Raw genomic sequence first — 24,480 nt, 5'->3', positions numbered from 1 at the left:
GTGTTTTGTCCATAGGAGCCCAAGGCTACCAAAACTCAGCTGTCCTGTCCTCAGGCTGTAATATGCATCTTCAGAATACCTTTCCTGTTTCTGAATTATTGGGAGAAGTTTCTACCTTTCAGTGATCCAACCATGTCCCACCTACACAGATGGAAAACCAGGAAATGATTTAAATCCCCAAAGTAATAAAAATTGGGATCTGATTATATCACCCAACTTACCACTCAGATTTAACCCAACTAGAACAACCTAGAATAAAAATGCCCTAAAAGTGAATACTAGTTCTCAAAAGCATCCTTGCAAGTAGATAGAAGAGGGAAGGAAGACAAACATTTTCAATCTCTTAAACAGAAGTAAGGATAAACTTGGATTTCTTCCTTGGTTTCAAGTTGATTTAGCTCTGGTGTGTGCACAGCCTAGTGCTGATTCCTTTTCTGCTCTTGTACATAGTCATAGAGGGGATTGGGAGTAGGAGCTGCTTTGGTAGGGTGACTTCTATCTTGTTCTCTCCTTGGGGGCCTCCCACCAGTCTGGCTGGGATGGAAGGTCAGGTTACTGCGTCTTCCCTGGGAACCTTGCCTCTGACTATTCTCATTCATGTGGAATTTTTCTCTATTAGCACAGCCTTGCTGGTTCTCACAAGATTGTTGATCCTGGGATCCTTGATATCTTTCTTCCTCCTCAAGGGTTTGCCTATCCAATTGTTGCTGACAGTTTTGACTCTCTTCATGGGTTTGCCTGTCTCGTCGCTGACGGGTCTGTTCATCTTCATGGGTTTGCCTCTTTTGTCGCTGGCAGGTCTGCTCATCTTCATAGGTTTGCCTGTCCCATCTCTTATGGCTCTGCTCATCATGATGGGTTTGCCTGTCTTGTCTCCGATGGTTTTGTTTTTCTTCATGGGTTTGCCTGGCCTGCATCTCCCATGGAGTTTCTTGACTCTCACAACCATGTCTGCCCCAGGTTTGGTGGCCCTGCTCTTCCTCTGCCTGGTGGCTCTGCCCCTCTCCATGACTTTGCCTGGCCTGGGACTGTCTGTGGTCCTGCTCGCCACAAACTGACTGCAAGTCACCCACTTTGTAATTGCGTGATTTTTCTTGCTGGATTTCTGCTATGAGTTTGTGTTGGTCATGTTGGCTATCCTCCTCAGGCTCCCATGCCTGATGGCTGTTCTGTTGGCCTTCCCTAGACTGGAATCTCTGCCCTTGATTTTGAATTACTTCCTGTCCTTGAATCTTTTGACTTAGTCTCCCTGACCTTCCTGATTGCTCAACATAAGAGTCTCTGGTTGTTCCCTCACTGCCTTGGAGGTAACTATTTTGCCCTGTTACCCCAATTGCTGACTGACCATAGTGAGAGCTCAGGCTTTGTCTGTCTATCTGACCATAATGATAACCCTGGCCTTGTCTGTCTGTCCAGCCATAACAAGAGCTCAGGCCTTGTCTATCTGACTGGCTATAATGATAACCTTGGTCTTGTCTGTCCACCTGACCATAGTGAGAGCTGAGGTCTTGTCTCTCTGTCTGGCCATAACGGCAACTCTGGCCTTGTCTGTCTGTCTGACCATAGTGGGAACTCTGACCTTGTCTATCTATCTGACTGCACTGAGAACCTAGGCCTTGTCTCTCTGTCTGACCATAGGGAGAATTCTGGCCTTGTCTGTCTGTCTGACCATAGTGGGAACTCTGGTCTTGTCTATCTATCTGGCCATAGTGAGAACTCTGGCCTTGTCCATCTGTCTGGTCATAGTGAGAACTCTGGCCTGGTCTGTCTGTCTGGCTACACTGAAAACCTAGGGCATGTCTGTCTCTCTGGCCATATTGGAAACTCTGGCCTTGTCTGTCTGCCTGACGACACTGAGAACTCTGGCCTTGTCTGTCTGTCCGGCCATAGTGAGAACTCTGGCCTTGTCTGTCTGTCTGGTCTTTGTGAGAACTCTGGTCTTGTCTGTCTGCCTGGCCATAATGGAAATCCCGGCCTTGTCTGTCTGTCTGGCTACACTGAGAACTCTGGCCTTGTCTGTCTGCCTGGCCATAGTGAGAACTCTGGCCTTGTCTGTCTGTCTGGCCATAGTGAGAACTCTGGCCTTGTCTGTCTGTCTGGCCATAGTGAGAATTCTGGCCTTGTCTGTCTGCCTGGCCATAGTGAGAACTCTGGCCTTGTCTGTCTCTCTGGCCAGAGTGAGAACGCTGGTCTTGTCTGTCTGTCTGGCCATATTGAAAGTACAATTCTTGTCTATCTCTCTGACCATAGTCTGATTCCTGATCCAGCCTCTGAGACTGTCCATGATAAGAGCCTGATTGCTGTTGGTTTTTCTGGCCATAACGAGAATTGTGAACTTGTTTGTCATACTGACTTAAGGCAAAAATATATCCTTGTCTTTTAGGCTGGCTACTGCTAGATTTATGTCTCCATCTTTGACCATAGCTGGAGTCCCTATCCTGTCTCTCAGACTGACTATTGCAGGAGTCCCTATCCTGTCTCTCCGACTGACCATAGTGGGAGTCCCTATCCTGTCTCTCAGACTGACCACAGTGGGAGTCCCTATCCTGTCTCTCAGTCTGACCATAGTGGGAGTTCCTATCCTGTCTCTCAGTCTGACCATAGTGGGAGTCCCTATCCTGTCTCTCAGTCTGACCATAGTGGGAGTCCCTATCCTGTCTTTCAGTCTGACCATAGTGGGAGTTCCTATCCTGTCTCTCAGTCTGACCATAGTGGGAGTCCCTATCCTGTCTCTCAGTCTGACCATAGTGGGAGTCCCTATCCTGTCTCTCAGTCTGACCATAGTGGGAGTTCCTATCCTGTCTCTCAGTCTGACCATAGTGGGAATCCCTATCCTGTCTCTCTGACTGATCCTGGTGGGCATCCTGGTTTTGTCTCTCAGACTGGGGGCAGTGGGAGACCTGCTTTTCTCCCTCATGCCTCTGCCTGGGTTGCCTGCCTGTATTTTCTGGAAACCTATGGTCTTGTGTTCCCTCCTGCTCCACTTCTTGCTGGGAGATTCTATCTCCACATGACTTACTATCCAGTTTATGATAGCAAGCTTGAGCCAATTGGAACACCAACAAGAGATATTCATGAAAATCAACATGTCCATTTCTGTCTTTATCCAAGAGGCTCAGGATGGTTTCCACTGTGTCTGGGTCATTTGGTCTCTGTGAGAAGATAAAACAAAGAGCAAAATCAGCTGTTTTCCTGTGGATACAGTGTGTGCCAGTGTCTATGCCCCAGCCTCTTCATTCTTGTATGAGCCTTCCTTGGTTGGAAACCATTAATCTGAAATGGCTTGGGCTTGGTTCTAGTCTTTGATCAGATTGTCCTCAGAACTGCATCTCTTGGTGGACCAATGTGGGCATGATTATTCCATCCCATCACATGTTATATTGTAATTATTTTTTTAACCTACTTTCCAACTACACTGTGAGATCCTAGAGGAAGGAGAAGCTGGTTTTATTCATGTTTGCATTCCCAGTGCTGGGATGGTGCTGGAATGGAATAGGTGTTCAATCACTCTTTATTGAATGAATGAATGAGTGAATGAGAAAATGTGTGGACAGAAATCAAGATACAAATCTAGAATTTCTTCTGAGAAATTATTTCTGGTTTGAAGTTGTGTTCCCTTCTGTCATGCCCAGCTATAAGAAGGGGTGTGTGTGTGTGTGTGTGTGTGTGTGTGTGTGTGTGTTTGTATGTGTGTGTGTGTGTATGTCTGTGAATATGTGTGTCTGCTGGGAGAGAAACACTGAGGAGCTTCCTGAAAATCTTTACCTATACGGTGGATGGAGCATGACCAGATCAAATGAAAAACATCAAGCCCTGGATTCAGGTGTCAGAGTCATTCACACTTGACTTCATGGGGCCAGAGTCTATGCATCTTACCTGGAGGATATCTCCAAACTCAGCCAAGAGCAGCTGCTTCAACTCCTTCTTGCAAAGCACGGTACATTTCCCATTCTCTTTGGCATATTTCTGGAACACCTTGATCACAGTGAGTATGCTGTTCAGGAGCTGAGCCATTTTAACAAAAATTGGTAAACCTAAAAGAAGAAAGAAGATTTTTCCTGTGTTTAGGATGAAGACCAGGAGATAGCATTTCCAGAGGGCAAGTGGCCCTTTTTGGTCACTGGCCTTTGGTCAGGGAGAGAAGTTTAAGAAATGGTAGAGCCCCTTCTTAGCCATACCCCTCACTCCCTTTGACCCACATTCAGGCTCCAAATATCATTTACTACAGTGGGAGATGGACACAAACTATGTGTCTCTGACTAGGAAAAGTGACAACTTCCTAAGAAACAAAGAACATATGGCAGGTGGTTTACATGCCCCATCCCCTACTCCAGGTGGAACTTGCTTGATTGAAACTCTTTTATTAGAACAAAAAGGAAGGAAGGTCAGGAGGCCCACAGAAGTCAGTATAGTAAGACATAATTTTCCACCAACTAAATAGACCCCACTGAATAGGCCTTAGTCCTCAAACAGCCCTTGCTCAAGTGGGGAAGAAGGCTAGAGGCTTGCCATGGGCCAAGCAAACTTTCTGGGATGTCAAATTCCAGCATGTACTTCTGGCATGGATGGTCATTTGGGGCATGCTTATAAAGTAGAACCAATTAATATGAAAACTATTACTGATAAAAATAGCAAGCCAAATTAACTGCACAGATGAGAGGAAGTGTATATAATCAGCTAGATTCACACTGGCCATGTTGGAAAACTAAGTTCTTTTGGGATCTGGATCTCAATGATTTTTCTTCCTGTGCTGTAAAAATTCTGGTTACTGGGTTTATGAGCCTCCAAGAAGCCCTAACTGCAAAACACACTGGACTTCCAAAAGCATACAGTGATGCCTATAAGGATGCATGGCACAATGAATTGTATGGAACATGATAAGTTCCTTAGGGCATTTCATTGTAATGAGACATTAGTGTTACTGTGGCCCTGTGGTTTAGGGCCTGCGTCCCAATGAGCTTTAAACTTTTCGGTCTTGCCTTACTTGCATGAAAGGTCAATACTACACTATGGGAGACTAAGCTATCTACCAACAGTCCTAGCCCTCAGTTTTGGGATTCCCAGGACATGCTGAAACAAAGGCATGTATATTTTAAAGTCTTGGAAGTGGGCCACCCCAGCTATCATCATATTCTCAGATAGAGCCAAAAAGAAAGCAGGATTCTACCCAGGCATGTCATGCACAGGGAGCAGTCTCAGACCTCCCCAGCCCAGCACATTATAGCTGATACCAAGAGCCTTGTATATACTGCCATAACCCACCCCCCTCTCCACACCCGCTTCCCATGCATGCCTTACCTGCTTAAGGAGGAAAGGGGAGAAGATTCAGAAGCCAGAGAGGATACTGGAGACTTGAAAACCCATCCTATTTATAGGGGTTTTAATTGTCCTGCTAGGCCATCCCAGGAGACACCCATTCTGTGGTGGAGTCTGAATCACTCTGGGCCCAGCCCAGCTCAGCCCAGCTTGACCTCTCCCTCTGCAGACCGTTTGGTTTATTTATTTCCCCTACTTACTCACGAACCTGTTTGTCATTAGGTAGATGCTCAAGTCCCAGCCCCATTTAATTAGGGGAGTGTGTGTGTATGTGTGCATGCTGTGGGGGTCCCAAAAGACAGGTATAAGTTTCATTCATCCTTAATATGTGCCACTTACCAAGACTAATGGAGGACAACCGTTAAATCATACCAAAGAAGGATTTTGATATGCTCACTTTATAAACACCTGTCAGAGTAGGGACTAGTGATTCTAGGTAAATAGCCAGGATATAGTTCCTGGAAGATATTTATTTTAGGCTATCTTGCTTATGTAGGTAGATATGTATATTTTAATCTATTGACCTGTTTTAATTTTAACTTTTTTTTTTTTTCATTTAACAGGTCTACCTACTAGAGGGAGAATTAGATACATGACCAATTTGGGGAGGGAAGGGCGTGATGATGGTGGAGCTTCCACCTTTTAAGGTCTTCCTAAAATGTTACAAGTTGATGGACAGTGTGGATGCTATGACATCTGTGTGTAGAGCTGCTGTTGGAGTCACTGCTTATTCCTCACCTCTGCACCTGTGACAGGTCAGCAATCTCTTAAACACAAGAATTTCTCAGTAACTTTTTGTGGAATAAGTCAATTACTGATTTTTGGAAGCATTTTGGAATCTTGTGTAAAGTGCAAAAAATTCTAGATTTACCTCTACTTTCTACTTTTGCCTCACATCTAGATGTGAGTTAGTGATGATGCTTGCTATTATTGACTATGTGTTCAGCATTCTGAAGGCAATCACAGAAGTGCAGAGATATTAGTTCAGTTGGAATAAAGAAGCTTCATGTAGAAAAAGATTCTGAACAGAAAGAGCAGGACATGAGAAATGCTGAGAGACAACCTCGGTACATGTGGAGTCTTTGTGGGGTAGGCCCAGGCTCCCCTCAGCAGGGAGGATTTGTGTCATTCCTCATGGAATTCAGGTCGGCAGAAAAGTAAGGAAAGAAATCCTGGTGGAGAGAAGGGAAAGACCAAAGGTACAAGGCAAGAATTTACAGGATGTGTTTGGATTGCAGTAAGCTGGTGAGTCTGGCTGGAATGGAGGGTATGTAGAAGAATTGAATTAGAGAATTTTAGAGCTGCAAAGGAAATCTAGTTTTAGCCTCTTAATTTTACAGATGAGGAAACTGAGGTCCAGATAGATGGAGTGACTTGCCAAGGGTCTCACACTATTATGACAAAAGCCAGGCTCAGAATCTTTGTTTTCTTACCTCGACCCAAAGTGTTCTTTTTTTTTCACTTGACAGAGAGAGGGAGAGGTCACAAGTAGGCAGAGAGACAGGCAGAGAGAGGGGGAAGCAGGCTCCCCACTGAGCAGAGAGCCCAATGCGGGGCTTGATCCCAGGACCTTGAGATCATGACCTGAGTCGAAGGCAGAGACTTAACCCACTGAGCCACCCAGGCGTCCCCCAAAGTGTTTCTATACATTCTCTGAGACAGATTTGGGGACTGCTTTGGGCTAGTTTTTTTTTTTTTTAAGATTTTATTTATTTATTTATTTATTTATTTATTTATTTGAGAGAGAAAGAGAATGAGCAGTGGGGAGGATGGAGGGAGAAGGAGAAGCAGATGCCTTGCTGAGCAGGGACCCTGCTGATATGAAGCTCAATCCCAGGACCCTGGGATCATGACCCGAGTTCAAGGCAGACATTCAAACAACAGAGCCACCCAGGCATCCCTTTAAGGTTAGTTTAAAGAGAAATGGGGAACAGGGTACATTTTGGTCAGGAAAATGACATGATCAAAGCATTGTGTGGGGGAAGATTTTAATCTGGCCACAGTAAGGTGGCCAGCTGTCTCAATTGGTCTGGGACTAATGGGTTTCCCAGGACATGAGACTTTCAGTGCTAAAATGGGGAGGGTTCTAGCTAGCCTGGGATGAGTCAGTCACCAGAGACTGCAGTACACAGGATGAATTGGAAAGAGGAATGTCTGAGTAGGGAGACCATTTGGGTCTCATGGCACACATGAGAAATGATGAGAGCTTTGACTTGGGGCTAGATTAGATGAAGGGCAGGGAAGGTGGAGAAGTCAGGGGAGACTCAAGACTTTAGGCCTGGATAGCTCAGAGAACTGTGGTGTGCTGAAGGAGCCCCAAAGGGGTTTCAGATTTGGCACTCCTTCCAGCATCCTGCAGGATTTCTGCCTCTGGGATCCTGCTATCCTTCCTCCTGCTTGCATCCTCTGCTCTTCAGGGTCTTCTGGCACTGTCAGGACTTGCTTCAGTCTGCTTGTAAATCCTGAAATCTCTTTCTGCTTTTGAATCTTGACTTGTGAGTGCTATTCAGTTATGACTCTTCTTACCCATTAAAAGCAAAAACCAAGAGAAGGTTTGGTGACCCAAATAAGGAGAATGGCAGTCGGAAGGGTAGAGGGTAAAGACAACAGCCATTGCCATAGAGTGGCAAAGCTGTGGCCCCCAAGATGTTGGCATCTTCCAGGGCTCCCTAGAAATTCTTTCTTTTGTTTATATGGGCAGTTCTCTGCAGTGGAGAAAAAGATGATATTCTCCACAGTAGGGTCTGCTATGTATGCATACATTCAATGCTTAGTAAGTTCCTACAGGAAGGAGAGAGAACTGTGTGCCACTTAGTCAGTCCATCAGTGGGGATGTGTGAGCACATGGAAGGCTCTTTTGTAGGCACTGAGACACAAGCACAGCCTTTGTTTTCAAGGAACTTTCAATCTTACTGGAGCATGGGGTACACAGGCTCTTTCTCTGCAGTTGAAATTGCTACTGTCATTGACAAGGCATTGGAGACTTTGGTTAGAGGAAAAAAGGGGAGGATAGAGAGGCTAGAAATAACACATATTTGAAGAAATCATGGAACATACTGGGCAATTTTGGGCAAATCACTTAACCTCTTGGTCTTACATTTCTTCATCTGTAAAAGGAAAGATTTGGACTGATCTCCAAGTGTTTTTTCCCCCCACCCTGGCATTAACATTTTTAAGATTCTATGACTCTGATCTAAGGGTTAGCTTTAGAGATTATGTTTTAACTTTGCTTTATTCATGAATGTGTTAAAGGCCTCAGAACCTTGTGCTTTATAGTCTTCCTCCATGGAAAATGTGGAGGGAAATTGTGAACGTTTGGTCACTTAGTTAACATTTGTAATTTGCATGAGGATTTCCACTCTTCTTGTTCATTGTTTTTCAGTGTGTTTTTGCATTCATGTTGGAAAGTGGTCTTGTGTTTTCAAAGGCAAGATTTTTTAAGCTACAATTTATTGAGGTCTTATTGTATGCTAGGCTCTATGTTAAGATTTTATATGTGTTTTCTTGCTTAATTTCTACAACTCCGTGAGGCAGGGAATATTATCATGAGTTTTCAAACAGAGAAACTGAGGGTCAGAGAAAGATGAATAACTTGCCCATTGATTCCACAACTTCCTGGCTCCAAAGCCCTTGTTCACAACCCCTATGTTTATACCACCTTTTGTAACAGGACTGGTGATTGCCTGCTCCACAATGAGGAAATAGTTTTCCGCAAAAGCTAAAGTAAAAAAAGCAAACTTCCTAACAACCCACTTTAATGGAATCCAACTTTGAACTGAGAACCTTCTGATGCTTAGCCAGTCAAATATTTTTTATTTTCTAGTGCTTCTTGCGTACCTAAAGGTTCCAATACTGAAGGAGCTTGTAATCTATTTGGAGAGATTAACAGATGCTTATTCTTAAAATTTTTTTAAACATGCATACAAAAAGTATCCTCTGTTTTTACAGTTCCATGTATTGCCCATTCCTTTCAGGTCTTGACCCTATTAAAGCCCTTACTGTTCATTTCCCATGAGATGCAGATGTGCCTGGTGGGTGTGACAGGTACTATTTTGAGCTAATAGAATTTTCAGGAAGTCTCCTTGCATATTTTGAATGAGATGGAAGAAGTTCCACGTATTGCCCATTCCTTTCAGGTCTTGACCCTATTAAAGCCCTTACTGTTCATTTCCCATGAGATGCAGATGTGCCTGGTGGGTGTGACCGGTACTATTTTGAGCTAATAGAATTTTCAGGAAGTCTCCTTGCATATTTTGACTAAATCATTAGGATAATTATCACAGAACTCTTAGACTTCCTTTTTCCTTTTGTTGAGAAGTTGGGTGTCTATTTAGAGATGAAATCCTCAGGACCCAGAGCATGGCTATTTGTATGACAAAGGGAGGCCCTTGTGTAATCCTGAGGCAGGCTCTCCATTCCTGCTTAGCTTTTGGAGTTAAACACGTAGATAAACTGGAGATGGGGGGAAAATGACCACCTTCTCCTGGAGAGGAGTAGGACTAATTAATAGGCATAAAAGTCTTTGAGATTTCTTGATATTGAAGGGTCATTTATTATCATCTGCACAAATAAGTTCTCATTTAAAAAATCTTTCCTTGCAGATGAATTACCCTCCTGTTAATTATAGGCCATCTCCCTATTAATGACATCTGTGAGAGTCAGTGGTTTTTGAAGGTAACACTGGCCTCAGCGATATTTTAACTTTGTTGGAAAATGTGTTTTGAGCCAAAGGAGAGGGATATTGGGTTCTTGAGAGTCTGGTGCACAGGTTTGCATCTGGAGCTGGGCTTCCTACAGCCTTTGTGTAGCCCAGCTTTTTCTTCTATCGTAGCTTTTGTTTTTGGATAAAAGATTGCATCATCCCCCACCTCCCCAGTGTTTCAGACCATGTTCCCCCCACCGCCCCATGACACAAGCAAGAAAGCGTCAGAAGGTATTGCTGAACACAGTCCATGGGGTTTTAGATAATTCCCAGAATATAGTTAATAATGCTACAGACCAAAACATATGTCCTCAAAGTCCACCACGTGTGACTGAAATTGGATCATTCAGCTTAGGCTTCTGAGTTTTTTCCTACTTTTTATTAAAGAGCATCTTTATAAAAGATATTACAAATGATGTAATTCATATGCCATACAACACACCCATTTAAATTGTACCATTCAGTATTTTTTAGTATTGTGCAACCATCATTAAAATCTCATTTTTAGAACATTTTTTTCCCTCCCTCCCCACCCCCAAGAAACCCTATGCCCATTCACAGTCATTTCTTATTTTGCCCTCTTCCATCCCATGGCAACCGCTGATCAACTTTGTCTCTTTAGACTTGCTTATTCTGGAAATTTCTTGTAAATGGAATCATATAATATGTGGCTTTTTGGACTGGCTTTGTGCACCTGGCGTAATATTTTCAAGGTAGCATGGGAGCTATGTTCCTCCCAGGGTGGGGGGAAGGCTTGTACAACACTTGCAACCCAGTAGCAACCAAAGAACCCAGAATAGTAGTCACCTAATAAAGGTTTGTTGACCAAAAGAATGAATATATCCTGAGGTAAAGTGGGAGTGGAGGAAATGGGGCAAGGGAGACAGATAAATATACTTCGTAATCTGCGAAGTTTCAATTGTATTTTGGGTATTATTAGCAAGTCACTTGGGGTTCCATCAGTGTTTTCCATTCTCTGGCCTCTACCCTTCTACCCTCCATATCAGCTCCTTCAGGATGGGAAGAGGTGAATTTGGGGAGTCTGGGTATGTGGAAATCAGTGCTCAGGCATCTGCCTGTTCCCTTGTACAAATGGTTGGATCTCCTCCTGCCTTTCCCTGCAGCTTCTCCTGGCCCCTCACCTTGGTGCCCCAAAGAGCCCTCAGGGTGAGAACTGGAGGCCCTGGCTTCTCATCAGGGCCCAGCTTTCACTGTGAGCTTGGAAAGGATATTACTACTTTGTGACTATCTTTAAATGAGGGATGGCTTTGAAGACATGACTGGTTGAGCTGGGTACCTTCCTACTTCTGCCTGTTTGTGCTCCCTGAGGTCTCCTGGTTCTGAGATTCTGTCCTAACTCATTTCTTGTTGCTCGCCTTTGCTCCAGCTACTACTCAGGGAGGGATTTGTTTCTGTTTGCCATCACTGTTATGCAGCTAGCAACATAAATCCCAGCCTCCAGTCTTCCTTTCTAATTTATTCTTCACACTATCCTGAGAGTAATTGTCTTTTCTCAAGGAGGGTTATAGTTTCCTATAAGAATAAAGGGTTTTCACTTTTCCATAAGAATCAAGTTCAAAATTCTTTTTTAAAAGATTATTTATTTATTCATTTGAGAGAGAGAGAGAGAGAGTGAGAGAGAGCATGAGTAGAGGGAAAGGAGCAGAAGGAGGGGGGGAGAACCAGACTCCTTGCTGAGCAGGAAGACTGACACAGGGCTTGATCCTGAGATTTCAGGGTTAAAGACCTGAGCTAAAGACAGAAGATTAACTGACCGAGTCACTCAGGTGCCCCAAGTTCAAAATTCTTTTTTTTTTTTTAAAGATTTAATTTATTTATTTGAGAGAGAGATAGAGATAGAGATAGTGAGAGACAGAGCACCAGCGGGGTGAGAGCTAGAAGCAGGCTAAGCAGAGAGCCCGATGTGGGGCTCCATCCCAGGACTCTGAGATCATGACCTGAGCCGAAGGCAGGTACATAACCGACTGAACCTCCCAGGTCAATTTCAAAATTCTTAACATGCTCTTTGAGGCCCTCCACAACAAGCAGACCTATGTTTTCATGTACTTTTACTTCTTCCTGACCACTGTGGACTTCTTCAGTTTCTCTTACTAAACCCTGCAGTGTCCTTTCTATTTTTATTCACAGCACTTCTCCCCCTGGACCCACTCCTCTCCATTTCTATAAAAATTCTTCCCATTTTATTATTTTTAAATTTTTTATTAAAAAATTTTTTTTTAAAGATTTTATTTATTTACTTGACAGACAGAGACCACAAGCAGGCAGAGAGGCAGGCAGAGAGAGGAGGAAGCAGGCTCCCTGCCGAGCAGAGAGCCCGATGCGGGGCTCGATGCCGGGCTCGATCCCAGGACCCTGAGATCACGACCTGAGCCGAAGGCAGAGGCTCAACCCACTGAGCCACCCAAGTGCCCCTAAAATTTTTTTTAATTTTAAAGCTCTATGCTGAATGTAGGGCTTGAACTCATGAGTTGCATACTCTACTGACTGAGCCAGCCAGGTGCCCCCAAATTCTTCCCATTTTAAACACATTTAAATAGTTACCTTTTCTAAAACAGCATCTCCAGCTCTTCTTCACCAGAACTATCTCCTCTCTGCTCTGCCCTACCCTATACTCTGTAGCCCTCACTCTCAGTGTTTGCGATGCTCTCTTCTGTGTTCTGTAGATGGCTGTGTCTGTGTTTGCCTAGCTTACGAGACTTTGAGCTGTATAACGGAAAAGACAGTCTCTTAATTCATCTGCCTGTCTCCTACCAGCTCTGCTTTGCCATTCCCAGTTTTTTTTTAGGCTTCTGCTTTTTTTCAAAATATGTATTTTTTTTTAAAGATTTTATTTATTTATTTGACAGAGAGAGATCACAAGTAGACGGAGAGGCAGGCAGAGAGAGAGAGAGAGAGGGAAGCAGGCTCCCTGCTGAGCAGAGAGCCCGATGCGGGACTCGATCCCAGGACCCCGAGATCATGACCTGAGCCGAAGGCAGCGGCTTAACCCACTGAGCCACCCAGGCGCCCCTCAAAATATGTATTTTTTAAGATTTTATTTATTCATGAGAGACAGAGAGAGAGAGAGAGAGGGAGGGAGAGTGGGGGAAGAGAGAAAGAGAGAGAGAGAGGCAAAAGGAGAGAGAGAACCCAGTTTTTAAAAAATTGACACTGAGTGGCTTTCTTCTGCTCCTGTGTCCCCTGTAGAGTGGGAGTTAGAAATACACAGCTAAGCTCTCATTTCATGTGGTCTCTTAGTTGTGTGCTGTTTCTATGTATAATTCTTATTTCTGAATGAGATGATGAGTTCCCTTGGGCAGGGACCTAGACTTCCCTTGTTTTGCTCCCCGCATATCCCCTGCCACAGTGCTAGGGCCCCAGTGGGTGGCTGAACCAGAACACTGCCCACCTCTGCAAGTCTGTGTTCCATGGGGAGTTCTGTGTGGGATTTAGGGCTTATTTGTGGTTTGATTCTTGGGAATAAAAAGAATACTCTCTCAAAATGATAGCTCCATACAGGGTATGGGGCAGGAAGATGGGTTTGTAAGCTGGACCAGTGGTGGGCTATGATAATTTCAGGAGGCCTGGGGAATGGCTGCTAGTATCTTGAAGGATTTGCATGGATAAAGAATGGAGAAACAGTTTTAGTTTCCCCAGAATTAGCTGGGTGCTGCGGACCCCAGGCCCAGCTGATAGGGTGGGATCTGGGCATAGCCTGGGAGCTGCCGCTCTTGCCAGTAGCTGAGTGTATCTGTAACACTGGTCAGCTTGTGCGCATCGAGTTCTGGAGTGGGCACACTGAGAGCAGTGTTGAGTGAGCCTTGGATTCATTGGGCCTCTGGAGGTCATCTTGCCCTGCCTGGCCCCAGATGGTCAAGTGCCCAGGCCATCCTCAGCAGGTGTCCATCCTGAGGCTCCCCCAGAGGAGCAGACTACCCACTGCTCCCGAGAAGCTCATGCCTGTTTTTCATTCCCTTAGCTGTCAGGTGCAGTAGGATGCTGGATCCAGGGTCCTGAGAGAGCAGGGAGAGAAAAGCAGGTAATCATGGGGATTTGCTGCAAAGGCTTCAGTAAGGGGAATTATCCTTCAGGGGCCTTTGCCAGCAGAACACAGAAGGAGTATTAGAGGTCACTAGCTCATGGCCTAGGGGCTCTGGTGGAGATTATCTGGGAGTGGGAAGCGGTACTGTCCCCAATCCTCTGTGATTTGTTGTCTGGTTCCCCAAATGAGGGCAGTTGGTGCCTGAATGGTAACACCTACTTGTCACGTCCACCTAGCATAACAAATTCTTGGCATAGTCAGGAAACAAGAAAGACTGAAGGCCAAGCCAGAGTTTTCTTCCTTGATTGGCTCATTCCTTCATTTATTTATTTATCTTCTTGACAAAATGTTAAGTGATGAAGACAGAATCAGTAACAATGCAAAGGATTCTGGGAGAGGTTACAGAAGAGCTGGGGGCCAGGATTGGGGAATAGCAAAATTTTACCGTCATTTGTTCTCTCCCCACAGTGGGACCAGCCCAGACAGCACTCCTTGTCCCTCTGCTCCCACCCACAGCACCTCACACCCTTTGTGGGCCTCAGCCAGACTCAGTGGCATTACCACATCCCTTTGCCATGGGTGTTCTGCCTACTCATCCTCTTTAATCCCTAACCTCTTTATTGTGGTCACAGATGTTCCACATGGCCCCAGCACCCTGCAGGGAAGAAATCATTAGTTTCTTGTGGCATCCAGAAGCAGCACGCCTTACTGTTTGTCAAAAGGAGTAGAAGAGAGGGATTAGGGGAGGAAAAGTGGCAGCAGAGGGAGAGGCCCAGGCGGGATTTTGTCCTGACACATTGCCTAGGCTGATCAGAGTCGGGAGGAGCTTGGCTGCCGATCTGAGTATCTCGTCTCCGTTCATCTGTGCAGAATGCCAGCATGCTCCTGCTGGTATGCAAGAGAAGAGGCTGGGAGTCCCCTCCGCAGTATTTCCTGGACTCTGGCTCTGCCATGTAGAGGTGGGCTGGTGAAGTTGGGTGCAGGACATTCCTGGCCATCTGGAAGGACCAAAGCCCCTGTACTGGGAACCTCTCAGGTTCCATAGAACAGGGAGTATCAAGTATCCAGGGCCTTCCTGCCTTTGAAAAGGGAAAAATTAAGGTCCCTGGAGAGAGGTTGTGAATTTTACAAGGTCACACAGCATTACACAAGAAGTTAATCATAAAGCTAGTTAGAACCCAAATGGTCTAGCACAAGGGTATAACCACAGGATCTTTCTTGTCCTGAGACTGTGTTCTACTCTTCTCTCTGGTCCTGTTTACTAACCCCACACGAGGCAGAGAGAAGCAGGGTCCGAGGGTCATGCAGATCTGCGTGGGCATCCTAGGTTTGCTCAGGCTTGTTCTCTGACCCTGCACCTAGCACAGAGAGGATGTGGTCAAGTGCACGTTCTGTTCCCCCTCCTAGGGGTCTGCCCATCATTTCCTTTCTGGAAACTCACTGGGCAGCAGAGGTCCTGACCTCCTTGGTTGGGCACAGTGCTGATGATATTTAGGCCTCCATTTATAGAATGTTTCAGGAACTCAAGTACTTTATGGGTCGAGATTAATTACTGTCATGATTTATCCTACTAGCCACCCGATTTGAGAAACAGTGGAGGAACTTTCTGAGACTAATTCGATCTGTGCCATTAATTTGAGTACTGAGGATGTGAGTTATGGAAGGTAGACCATTTCAGACAATCTGTTTCATGCTGTGCTGTCCCCTTTGCTGCCTTTGCCCCATGACCCAGTCCTTTGCAGTACCTTCCTAGCATCCCTTCCAGGCTCTCATCAGCTGGGTCCTAGAGAGCCACACATCTTGCAGAAGAGGAGATGGGTGGTTTTCACACTGAATCATCATGAACGTTGGATGGGGAGGACAGAGGGAAGCAAGGGCAGATGATTTCTAGCTTTGCTCACTGACAATTAAGATTTTTTTTTTTAAAGATTTTATTTATTTATTTGACAGAGAGAGATCACAAGTAGGCAGAGAGGCAGGCAGAGAGAAAGGGAAGCAGGTTCCCCGCTGAGCAGAGAGCCCGATGCGGGACTCGATCCCAGGACCCTGAGATCATGACCTGAGCCGAAGGCAGTGGCTTAACCCACTGAGCCACCCAGGCGCCCCGACAATTAAGATTTTGAGAGGACCATCTCTTTAGTCTAGAAGGCAGATAGGAAAGGGACATGGATTTCCCTTGCTGGCAAACACATTTAGTGAAAAATACTTATATTGTGAAGTGCATGAATTGCACTGCAGGGGAGGAAGGTGCATCTGGCATCAGGAACTGGCTTTCATTGCTGGGTCTATGAGCTCCTGGCTGTTTGGCACCTGTAACCTGGAAGGATCCCTTCTGAGGAGGGACCGGTGCATGTGCTGCAGCCACTGGGCACTGAGTGGGTGTGCTGTGACCATGTGGGCTGCGTGTACTGGCTCAGGTGCAACCCTGCCATGCACTTGTTACCCTCCTATGCTGTCCCATGCCCTGAAGTCCAGATCCAGACTCGCTAAAGTGAGCTCTGTGCCATTGGCAGCCTCTGCATCCTGGGGAGGCTCTTCCTTGGAAAGCGAGCTTTTGTTCGATTTTGTTATCAAGTCCTGACCCATGTCAATGTTCCTCCCCCTCAGTCTTCCTAGAATGCATGGAGGCTTATCCATAATAGTATCCAAGATTTTTGTTTGAGGCTTATCTCCAGGGACCCAGTAACCGCCTTTTCTTTTCCTATCACTTAGTGGATGTCTCCCTTTAGATTGTAAATATACAGATGCTAGGTTCTGGAGAGCCACTGGTTTCTGTCGCAACATGGAATTGTAGTGAAGACAAAGTGCTCAGAACTCTGCCGGCACACAGTGGGCCCATGGGAAATGTTAGCTGTTTTCAATGTGATTTTTCTGTCTATAAAAAGCTAGGCAAGACATTTGGCACATGATCGATGTAAACTTAGCCTAAATTATCCATGGGGAGCAATGGGCTCCGCACTGTCCACATGGTGCAGGAAGGGGGTCCCAGGGTTATGGCCCGGTTTCTTGCGAATATACCTCTGTGTGTATGTGCTGGGCAGCCCCGGCCTCCTCCAGTTTGTCCCAGCCTCCTCTGCCAAGCAGACCTCTGTGCTGCACTCTTGTGGCAAGGCTTAGAGCCTTGCCAAATGGCAGGCTCCCTGCAGGCTCTGCCTATGTCTTCTGGGTCTCTGTGTCCCTTACTTGTGGCATAGTGTCTGGCACAGGGCACTTTCCCCGGGGTGAATAAACCTAAGAGGAGACCCAAAGGATGGACATCCTTGCAGTGTGTACTACAAAGGAACCAGGAACATTAGCTCTCAGCCTCCCTGGCTCCAGAGCCAGATGGCCCAGGTGTATGAGTTGCTCTGGTGCTAAACGAGCTGGGGGAACCTGGCAGTGAGGGGCACGTGGTGGGTACTCAGTAAATGTAAGCTGTGATTATTTTTATCATCATTATTAGTAGAAGTCTCTAGTGGACCAGTCCCTGGAATAGTCAATGCATTGGTCTCCACACTTGAAGTAACAAACAATGAAAATTTCAGAGGTAACTAGGAAATGATGATAAAGAACCTCCTATCTGAAGGCCTCTGTCCTTGCTCTTCCCACTGCCTGGAATGCTCTTCTCTCAGAGAGCCATGTGGTTTAAGTCCTCATTTTATTTAGGACTTTGCTCGAATGTCAACTTATCAGAGAAGGCTTCCTAGCCACCCTGTAGAAAATGATAAGTCATCACTGAGCTTTCTATTCCCTTACTCTGCTTGATTTTTCTTCTTAGCAGTTATTGTTGCCAGCTGGTTTGGTGCACATTGGCTCATTTATTATCTCTCTCCTCCCCTAGAAAGTGAGCACTTTATAGCCCCAGTGCCCACAATAGTGCCAGGCACACAACACATGCCCCTTAATGTGTTTGAATGGCAAAATTAAGTTTCTTCCTTTACAGAGGATGACAGCAGGGAGGGCATTAAATGGAAGATTGTAAGCTCAAGAAGGGCATATATTATACAAATATAGCTGTGTCCATTAACACCTAATGTAGACTAAGGGAATCCCCCTCCCTTTAAGATTTGCAAAAGATCAGTTTAAGACAAAGAGAAGGACTTCCTACTTCATACAAAAGGGCACTGTGGGGAGGAAATCCTTGCTTCAAGAAATGAGACTAACTAAAAAATATGAATCCAGTCACAGATTTCCAGCAGATCTGGGTACCATTTCTAGCTGTCTGGCACTGGGGTTTCCACAGCTTTCATGCCTAAGACTCTGGTGCCTTTGTTAGGGGGAGGCTTTTGAATGAATACACACTGGGCTGCTTCCTAACTGGTCATTCAGATGATGCTGTGTACGAGGGTGACAAGAGAGAGAAGTGACAGGGCAAGGGATAAGTGAGGGGACAGTGCAGAACAAGAGATCGAATTTCCAGTGCATCCTCATGAGTGGGAGACACAGGGAAAGAACTCTGGAAGAAGGGTTCAGATTTGAAAATTTGGGAGACTACCTTAAACCTTGGGCTAGAGGGATTCATTCTCTCCATGGTTCGTTTATTGAACAGGTGTTTATTGATAACCTTTTTACACATCAGGCACTGCTCTAGACATAGGGGTCCCAGCAGCAAAACCCTGGCCTCATACAGCTTCATGTTTTAAGATGGGGAGACTCATAATAATGTGAGTAACATTGGTAAGGGGTCAGTTGGTGCCAAGCACTCAGGAGAAAGAGAGGCAGGGCTGGGGACTGGTTGTGTTGGGACAGTGGAACAAGGCAGGGACGGGGTGGGATTGTAATCGGCTAGCTGTGGTAGGCTGCTCTGAGAAGGCGATATTTGATAATGGCCTGAAGGAGGTGAAGTTTTCTGTCTGGTCCCAGCCAGAGGCCCAGACAGTTCTCAGTGGCCTATTTGCATTTGACTGCATGCTTTGGAGTCTCGTTTGGTCCCTCTTTGCCTTCTACCATGTTTTCTTCTCTGGCCTGGCCATCTAGTTTACTCAGTAAACACCGGGCATGAGGACACTGCAAACAAGATAGACAGGATCCAAGTCTCTGTGGACCTTTCAGGCTGAAAAAGGAAACAAGTAAATAGTTACCCAACAGTGCAAGGGGTGCTGCTTTGGACATTTTCAGGGTGTGGGGCAGTGCAGAGCAGAGTGCCATCCTAGGCCTCCCAGCCGAGACTGAGCCTGAGCCCAAGACGGTCTCTTCTTCATTTCCTGCCCTCTCTCCCTGCCTCCTTCCACACTTTCCTGTCTCGAATGTCTCCTGAATTTTGAGTTCTTTCCCATACTCCCATTTCTTGTTGTCTTAGGCATCATGACTGATTCTCCCCTGGCCATTACTTCCCAGTTAAGTGAACATAATAGCTGTTGCCACCCATATGCTCATAAGAATGCAGGAGTGTTACAGGGGATTAGTGTGGCATTTTAGGATTAAGGACAGGATGGTAGTTTAAAAGCTTTTAGCTCCCCCTAAATTAGGGGAGCTGCCAGACACAATGCATTGTTAAGCCTCACAATATTTCCCTGTGGCAATACTTCTGTTTCTCTCTAGGTCCCACACTGGCTACTGTTTGGAGAGTCTGGGCACGACTGCTTTGGGTGTCAAGCACAGGTCTCTTGGACCTCACCCCTGCTCCCTTTTAGGGCCTTGTGACCATAGAGCTCAGGTATGTGACACCTGATGAACTTGCAAGGGATGTGGCTGGTGTCAGGGAGGTTTGCTGAAGGTCACCCACAGCCACAGTGGGACACGGTATAGATACCCCTGTGGTTCTTGTCCTTTGCAATGTGGACCTCACAGACTGGGGACAAGGATGAGGGCCCCTTTCTGTGTTAGGGTCTCCACAATCTGACCTGACTCCCGTTTCCAACTCCATCTCCCCTCCAGAATCCCCCTGCTCTAGTTGACATGATGTCTTTGCTGAGGCCCTGGCCCACCTCCACAACTTCACTTAGGCAGTGAGTCCTCTGTGAAATGTTTCTTTTACCTCTCACTTTCTGTAGATCTGCCTCCCCTGCCCCACCATGAAACACCCCTTGAGCCCTCCTTTGATGTCTCCTTGAGCTGAGCTTCCCAGCACACCTTATCTAGCATAGCACTTTGGTTCAACAATATCTACTACTATAGAGGATCCTCAAGCTAGAACTGGCCAACCCTCTATGACTCTAACCCAGTGGTTTTCAAACTATGTTCCTTGGAACCTGTCAGGGGCTGAGGTGAGGCACCTGGTGGGAAGGACTCTGCTGCTTACCCTCATTCACCTAATTGCTTTTAGCTTTCAAACATCCTAAGCTTTGCTTGAGGAAGGGGTTCTGTAGTCAAACAGTTTGAAAACTATAGCAGCAGATTTGATTTGTTTATAATGTGGACATATAATATCCAATGACACATACTGAGGCAGTGCTGGGACCAGAGTGTCAGGCCCTTTTTACCAGAAGATATTACTGGAGTTGTGACCTCCCCCGTTGTACCATCTAAAGTGAATTATAATCTCTTTACTATCATAAAACGTCTTATACCTCCTTGTTCACTGGCACAATGCCCTGCTCATAGATGTTCGACAAACACTGTCACATCCCTCCCCTCCAGCGGTGGTGATAGCAGTGACATAGAGGACACACCCAGTGAGCTCCTGAGGGGCCCTGGGCTAGCTTCCCTGGCTCTGCCCCTCAGGTGCTGTGCCTGTGGCAGCGGTTAAGCCGTAAACGCAGGCAAGGCATCTCAGGGGGATCTCAGTTGCTCCCCGGACTGTGCTTTTGGTTGTCAATAAGGTTAACATGAACCAACTCCATATATATATATATATATATATATATATATATATATATATATTCCCAAGAGTTTATTTTTGCTTTTGTTTCTCTTGCCTCAGGAGACATATTAGAGAAAGTTGCTATAGCCAAACGTCAAAGAGATTACTGCCTATGCTCTGTTCTAGGACTTTTATGGTTTCATGTCTCACATTTAGGTCTAATCCATTTTACACAATTCCTTTTTCGTGTGTCTGAAAACATTTAAGTTCTAGCCTCTTAGCAATTGATTATACAACACAGTGTTATCAACTATAGTACTCATTTATTGAGCTCTCTAGGCTCTGTGTCAAGTGCTTTACATCCATTACCTCATTTGGTGCTCACAACAAACTTGTGAGACAGATAATATTATTACTCTCAGTTTATAAATAGGAAATTAGGGCTTAAAGATGTCAAATAATTTGTCTGAGGTCCTGGAAGTAGTAAATGGCAGTGGCAAGATCTGAAACCAGACAGTCAGACACCAGAACCTATGGGCTTAACGTTGCAACCATGTTGGGCTCCTATAAGGTTTAGAGACAGTTCTATTATGTATCATTTACTCACTGATTCCTTCACCAAATAGTTATTAGGCACCAGCTATATTCTAGAGACCTTAACACTATTAGAAGTATGTGTTAAAACTGCCTCATCCCCTTGGTGTCCATATGTGTCAGGCTAGTCTTCCCACCTGGACTGCAGGTGCCCCTCGAGAGCAGCTGCTTATTTGCTACCTCTCTTTTTTCCCCCTGCCTTTCTTTCTTGCTCATCTATTCAAATGGCTGTTACAATGCTCACTCAACTGGTTAACTTGATTGCATGACAGCATCCGTAGCCTGTGACACATGCCACAGATTCCCAAATTGGTGGGGAGGTTAGAAGTGATCTGGTCCATTTCCCTGACTCCCAGTAGCCGTAACTACAACTATACCATTCAAGAAAATACGATCATCTAATTTAAGGGTTGGCAAACTATGGCTGTGGGCCAAATCATGCCTGCCAACTGTTTTTGTAAGGCCCACAAGCCAAGGATGTTTTTTATATTTTTAACTGAATGAAAAAAAAAATGGAAAGAAGAACACTATTTTGTGATGCATAAAAATCATATGAAATTCAAATTTTAGTGGCCACAAATGGTTTTATTGGAACATAGCGATGCTCATTTGTTACATAGTATCTCTGGCAGCTTCCCACAGGCTACTGAGTGTGCAGGTGCAGTTGTAACTTGACAGCATTTTAAGGGTCAAGTATGTTGTTCTGAAACATCTCATTTCATTTTCTACCACCAGTGCACACCCATCACGTGGAAACAACAACAAAAAAAAGAGAGAGAAGATAAAGGTAGACTTCAAATGTCCTACTTTTAAGGCACAAAGGAGCATAGTTTGCTCTCTTTCTCATCATGGAATTAAAAGGTAAAGTATTATGTTTATTACACAGTGATGTTGCCACTGTGCTCAATTAATACAGTCTGAATGTCTGTTGATGTCATCAGACTAAGCACTCATCACAATGTTCCTAACTCACAGGAAACAATGGTCAGAAATATTAGGAAACTGAAATTTTCATCACCACAGAATTTCTTTACAAAAAAATATAAACCAAACCACAATAAAGTAAGTCTCTGAGTAGCTTTTTTGTTAGTGAGGCAAGGAAAGCTTTTACCGTTGGTTAGTTAATTAAATCATATTTGGTTCCAGCAGCTGAAGGAATGTGTCCAGAGAAAAGAACCTCAGTTAAGACTACTAGCCTTTTGGCGAAGAGAGGACATTTCACACATCAACCATCAGTTAAAAACAAGGCAAATAAATGGTTTTGAGTGGTTTTCTTTTCTTTCTTTTTCTTTCTTTCTTTCTTTCTTTCTTTCTTTCTTTCTTTCTTTCTTTCTTTCTTTCTTTCTTTCTGAATTGACAGATGTTTCTGATACCGCTCCGTTATTTATTTGGGTAGTTAATGCTGCGTTTGAAGTGACTCATGAATTAGCCTCTGGGAATATACTGTGGAACAACTGCCTGCAAGGATGTGTTCAAAGTGGTGGATAGTAATTCCCTGAAGGGGAATCTGCTACCATATGTACAATTGATGGTAGAAATACAATTGGAAAAGAAAAGAACTTAGTTGGAAAATTTTCAAAGCTTATGAAAGTGAAGTGATTAAAGCTTATGATTAATCATTGTGTTATTCGTCAGCAGATACTTTGGACAAAATGTTTGAGTCTTTCATGTTATTGAACCAGCAGTGTCAATGGTGAACTTCATCTCCTCTTGCGCATTTAATCATGCTCAGTTCTGTGATTCTTTTTTTGGGTCAGAAACAGAGGCTGAGGAGTCTCACTTGCTTTATTGCACAATAGTTTGATGGCTTAGCAGTGGCCAAATTTTACTGTGATGTTTTGAGTTCAAGGCTGAATTTGAAATTTTTATTGAATGAGAAGAATAATCTTCATCCACTATTTTTGAACACAGATAATTTTGGTAGTTAACTTTTGTGGCAGACTTGATAATGTTTCTTAATGAATTTAATCTAAATCTACAAGGCAAAGCAGCTCTCAAATGTGGAACTTACACTGTGCTGATGTTTTTTCAGAGACAACTAACACTGTGTGAATCACAATAGTGTCAAAGTGTTTTATAGACTTCCTATGTGTCAAAAGTTAAAATAAAAAGTGGAGTCTTACTACTATACAAATTTGTAACAGATGTACTTTTGGAACTCAAACTATTGTACTGGCAACAGTTTTTTTTGACCTCAAGGTAAGTACAAAGGAAATTTCCATTTTTCAAAACAAATTTAATTATGCAACAGAAGATCTTCACCCTTAACCTTCAGTTGGAAGGAGTTACTCTTTAATGTAATGCCATGGGGGACGCCTGGGTGGCTCAGTTGGTTAAGCAGCTGCCTTCGGCTCAGGTCATGATCCCAGCGTCCTGGGATCGAGTCCCACATCGGGCTCCTTGTTCTGTGGGGAGCCTGCTTCTCCCTCTGCCTCTGCCTGCCACTCTGTCTGCCTGTGCTCGCTCTCTCTTTCTCTGACAAATAAATAAATAAAATCTTTGAAAAAAATGAATTTAATGTAATGCCATGTTTTAAGGCAAATATCAAAAAAAGAAGCTAGTAGAATTCTATGGATACCTTCCAAGTGACGAATATGCTGAATTAGAATCTTGTCTGTGGATTGACATTGGTAATATCTATATCTGAAAAGACATTTTAAAATATGGAATATGGGGCGCCTGGGTGGCTCAGTTGGTTAGTCAACTGCCTTCGGCTTAGGTCATGATCCTGGAGTCCTGGGATCGAGTCCCGCATCGGACTCCCTGCTCGGCGGGGAGTCTGCTTCTCCCGCTGATCTCTCTCTCCTCTCATGCTCTCTCTCTCTCTCAAATAAATAAATAAAATCATTAAAAAAAAATTTTAAAATATGGAATATGTAAGGTCTCTTTATACATCAGCATTAACAGAGGAACATTTGCAGTTGATTTTGATGACTGGGGACAACTTTGAACCTTAGATGAACTTTATTACTCCTTAAAAAGAAAATTATATTTTTTCTCATTGTAGACCTGTATTATAAAAAATTATATTCAATTATCATATTTTGAATTTGGTCAATAAAAATCATGGAAATTTGTTTTCTCTTTTGTTATATATAAGTACCA

At 44.5% G+C, this 24,480-nt stretch overlaps 1 protein-coding gene across 1 annotated transcript; it reads right to left on the bottom strand.

Moving 5' to 3' along the window:
• Nucleotides 1-406: 406 nt before the first annotated feature.
• On the bottom strand, nt 407-4,014 carry RPTN (repetin). The gene is made up of 3 exons (XM_047726113.1): nt 3,877-4,014; nt 2,901-3,152; nt 407-2,654 (listed from the first exon to the last, which is right to left on the bottom strand). The coding sequence occupies exons 1-3, from the start codon at nt 4,012-4,014 to the stop codon at nt 417-419; spliced, it is 2,628 nt and encodes an 875-aa protein (XP_047582069.1). The 3' UTR covers nt 407-416.
• Nucleotides 4,015-24,480: the final 20,466 nt, after the last annotated feature.

This window comes from Lutra lutra, chromosome 4 (genome assembly GCF_902655055.1).
Source record: "Lutra lutra chromosome 4, mLutLut1.2, whole genome shotgun sequence".
NCBI classification, from domain to species: Eukaryota; Metazoa; Chordata; class Mammalia; order Carnivora; family Mustelidae; genus Lutra; species Lutra lutra.
The sequence above is the reverse complement of the archived record's forward strand: the minus strand, read 5'-3'. Positions and strand labels throughout refer to the sequence as shown.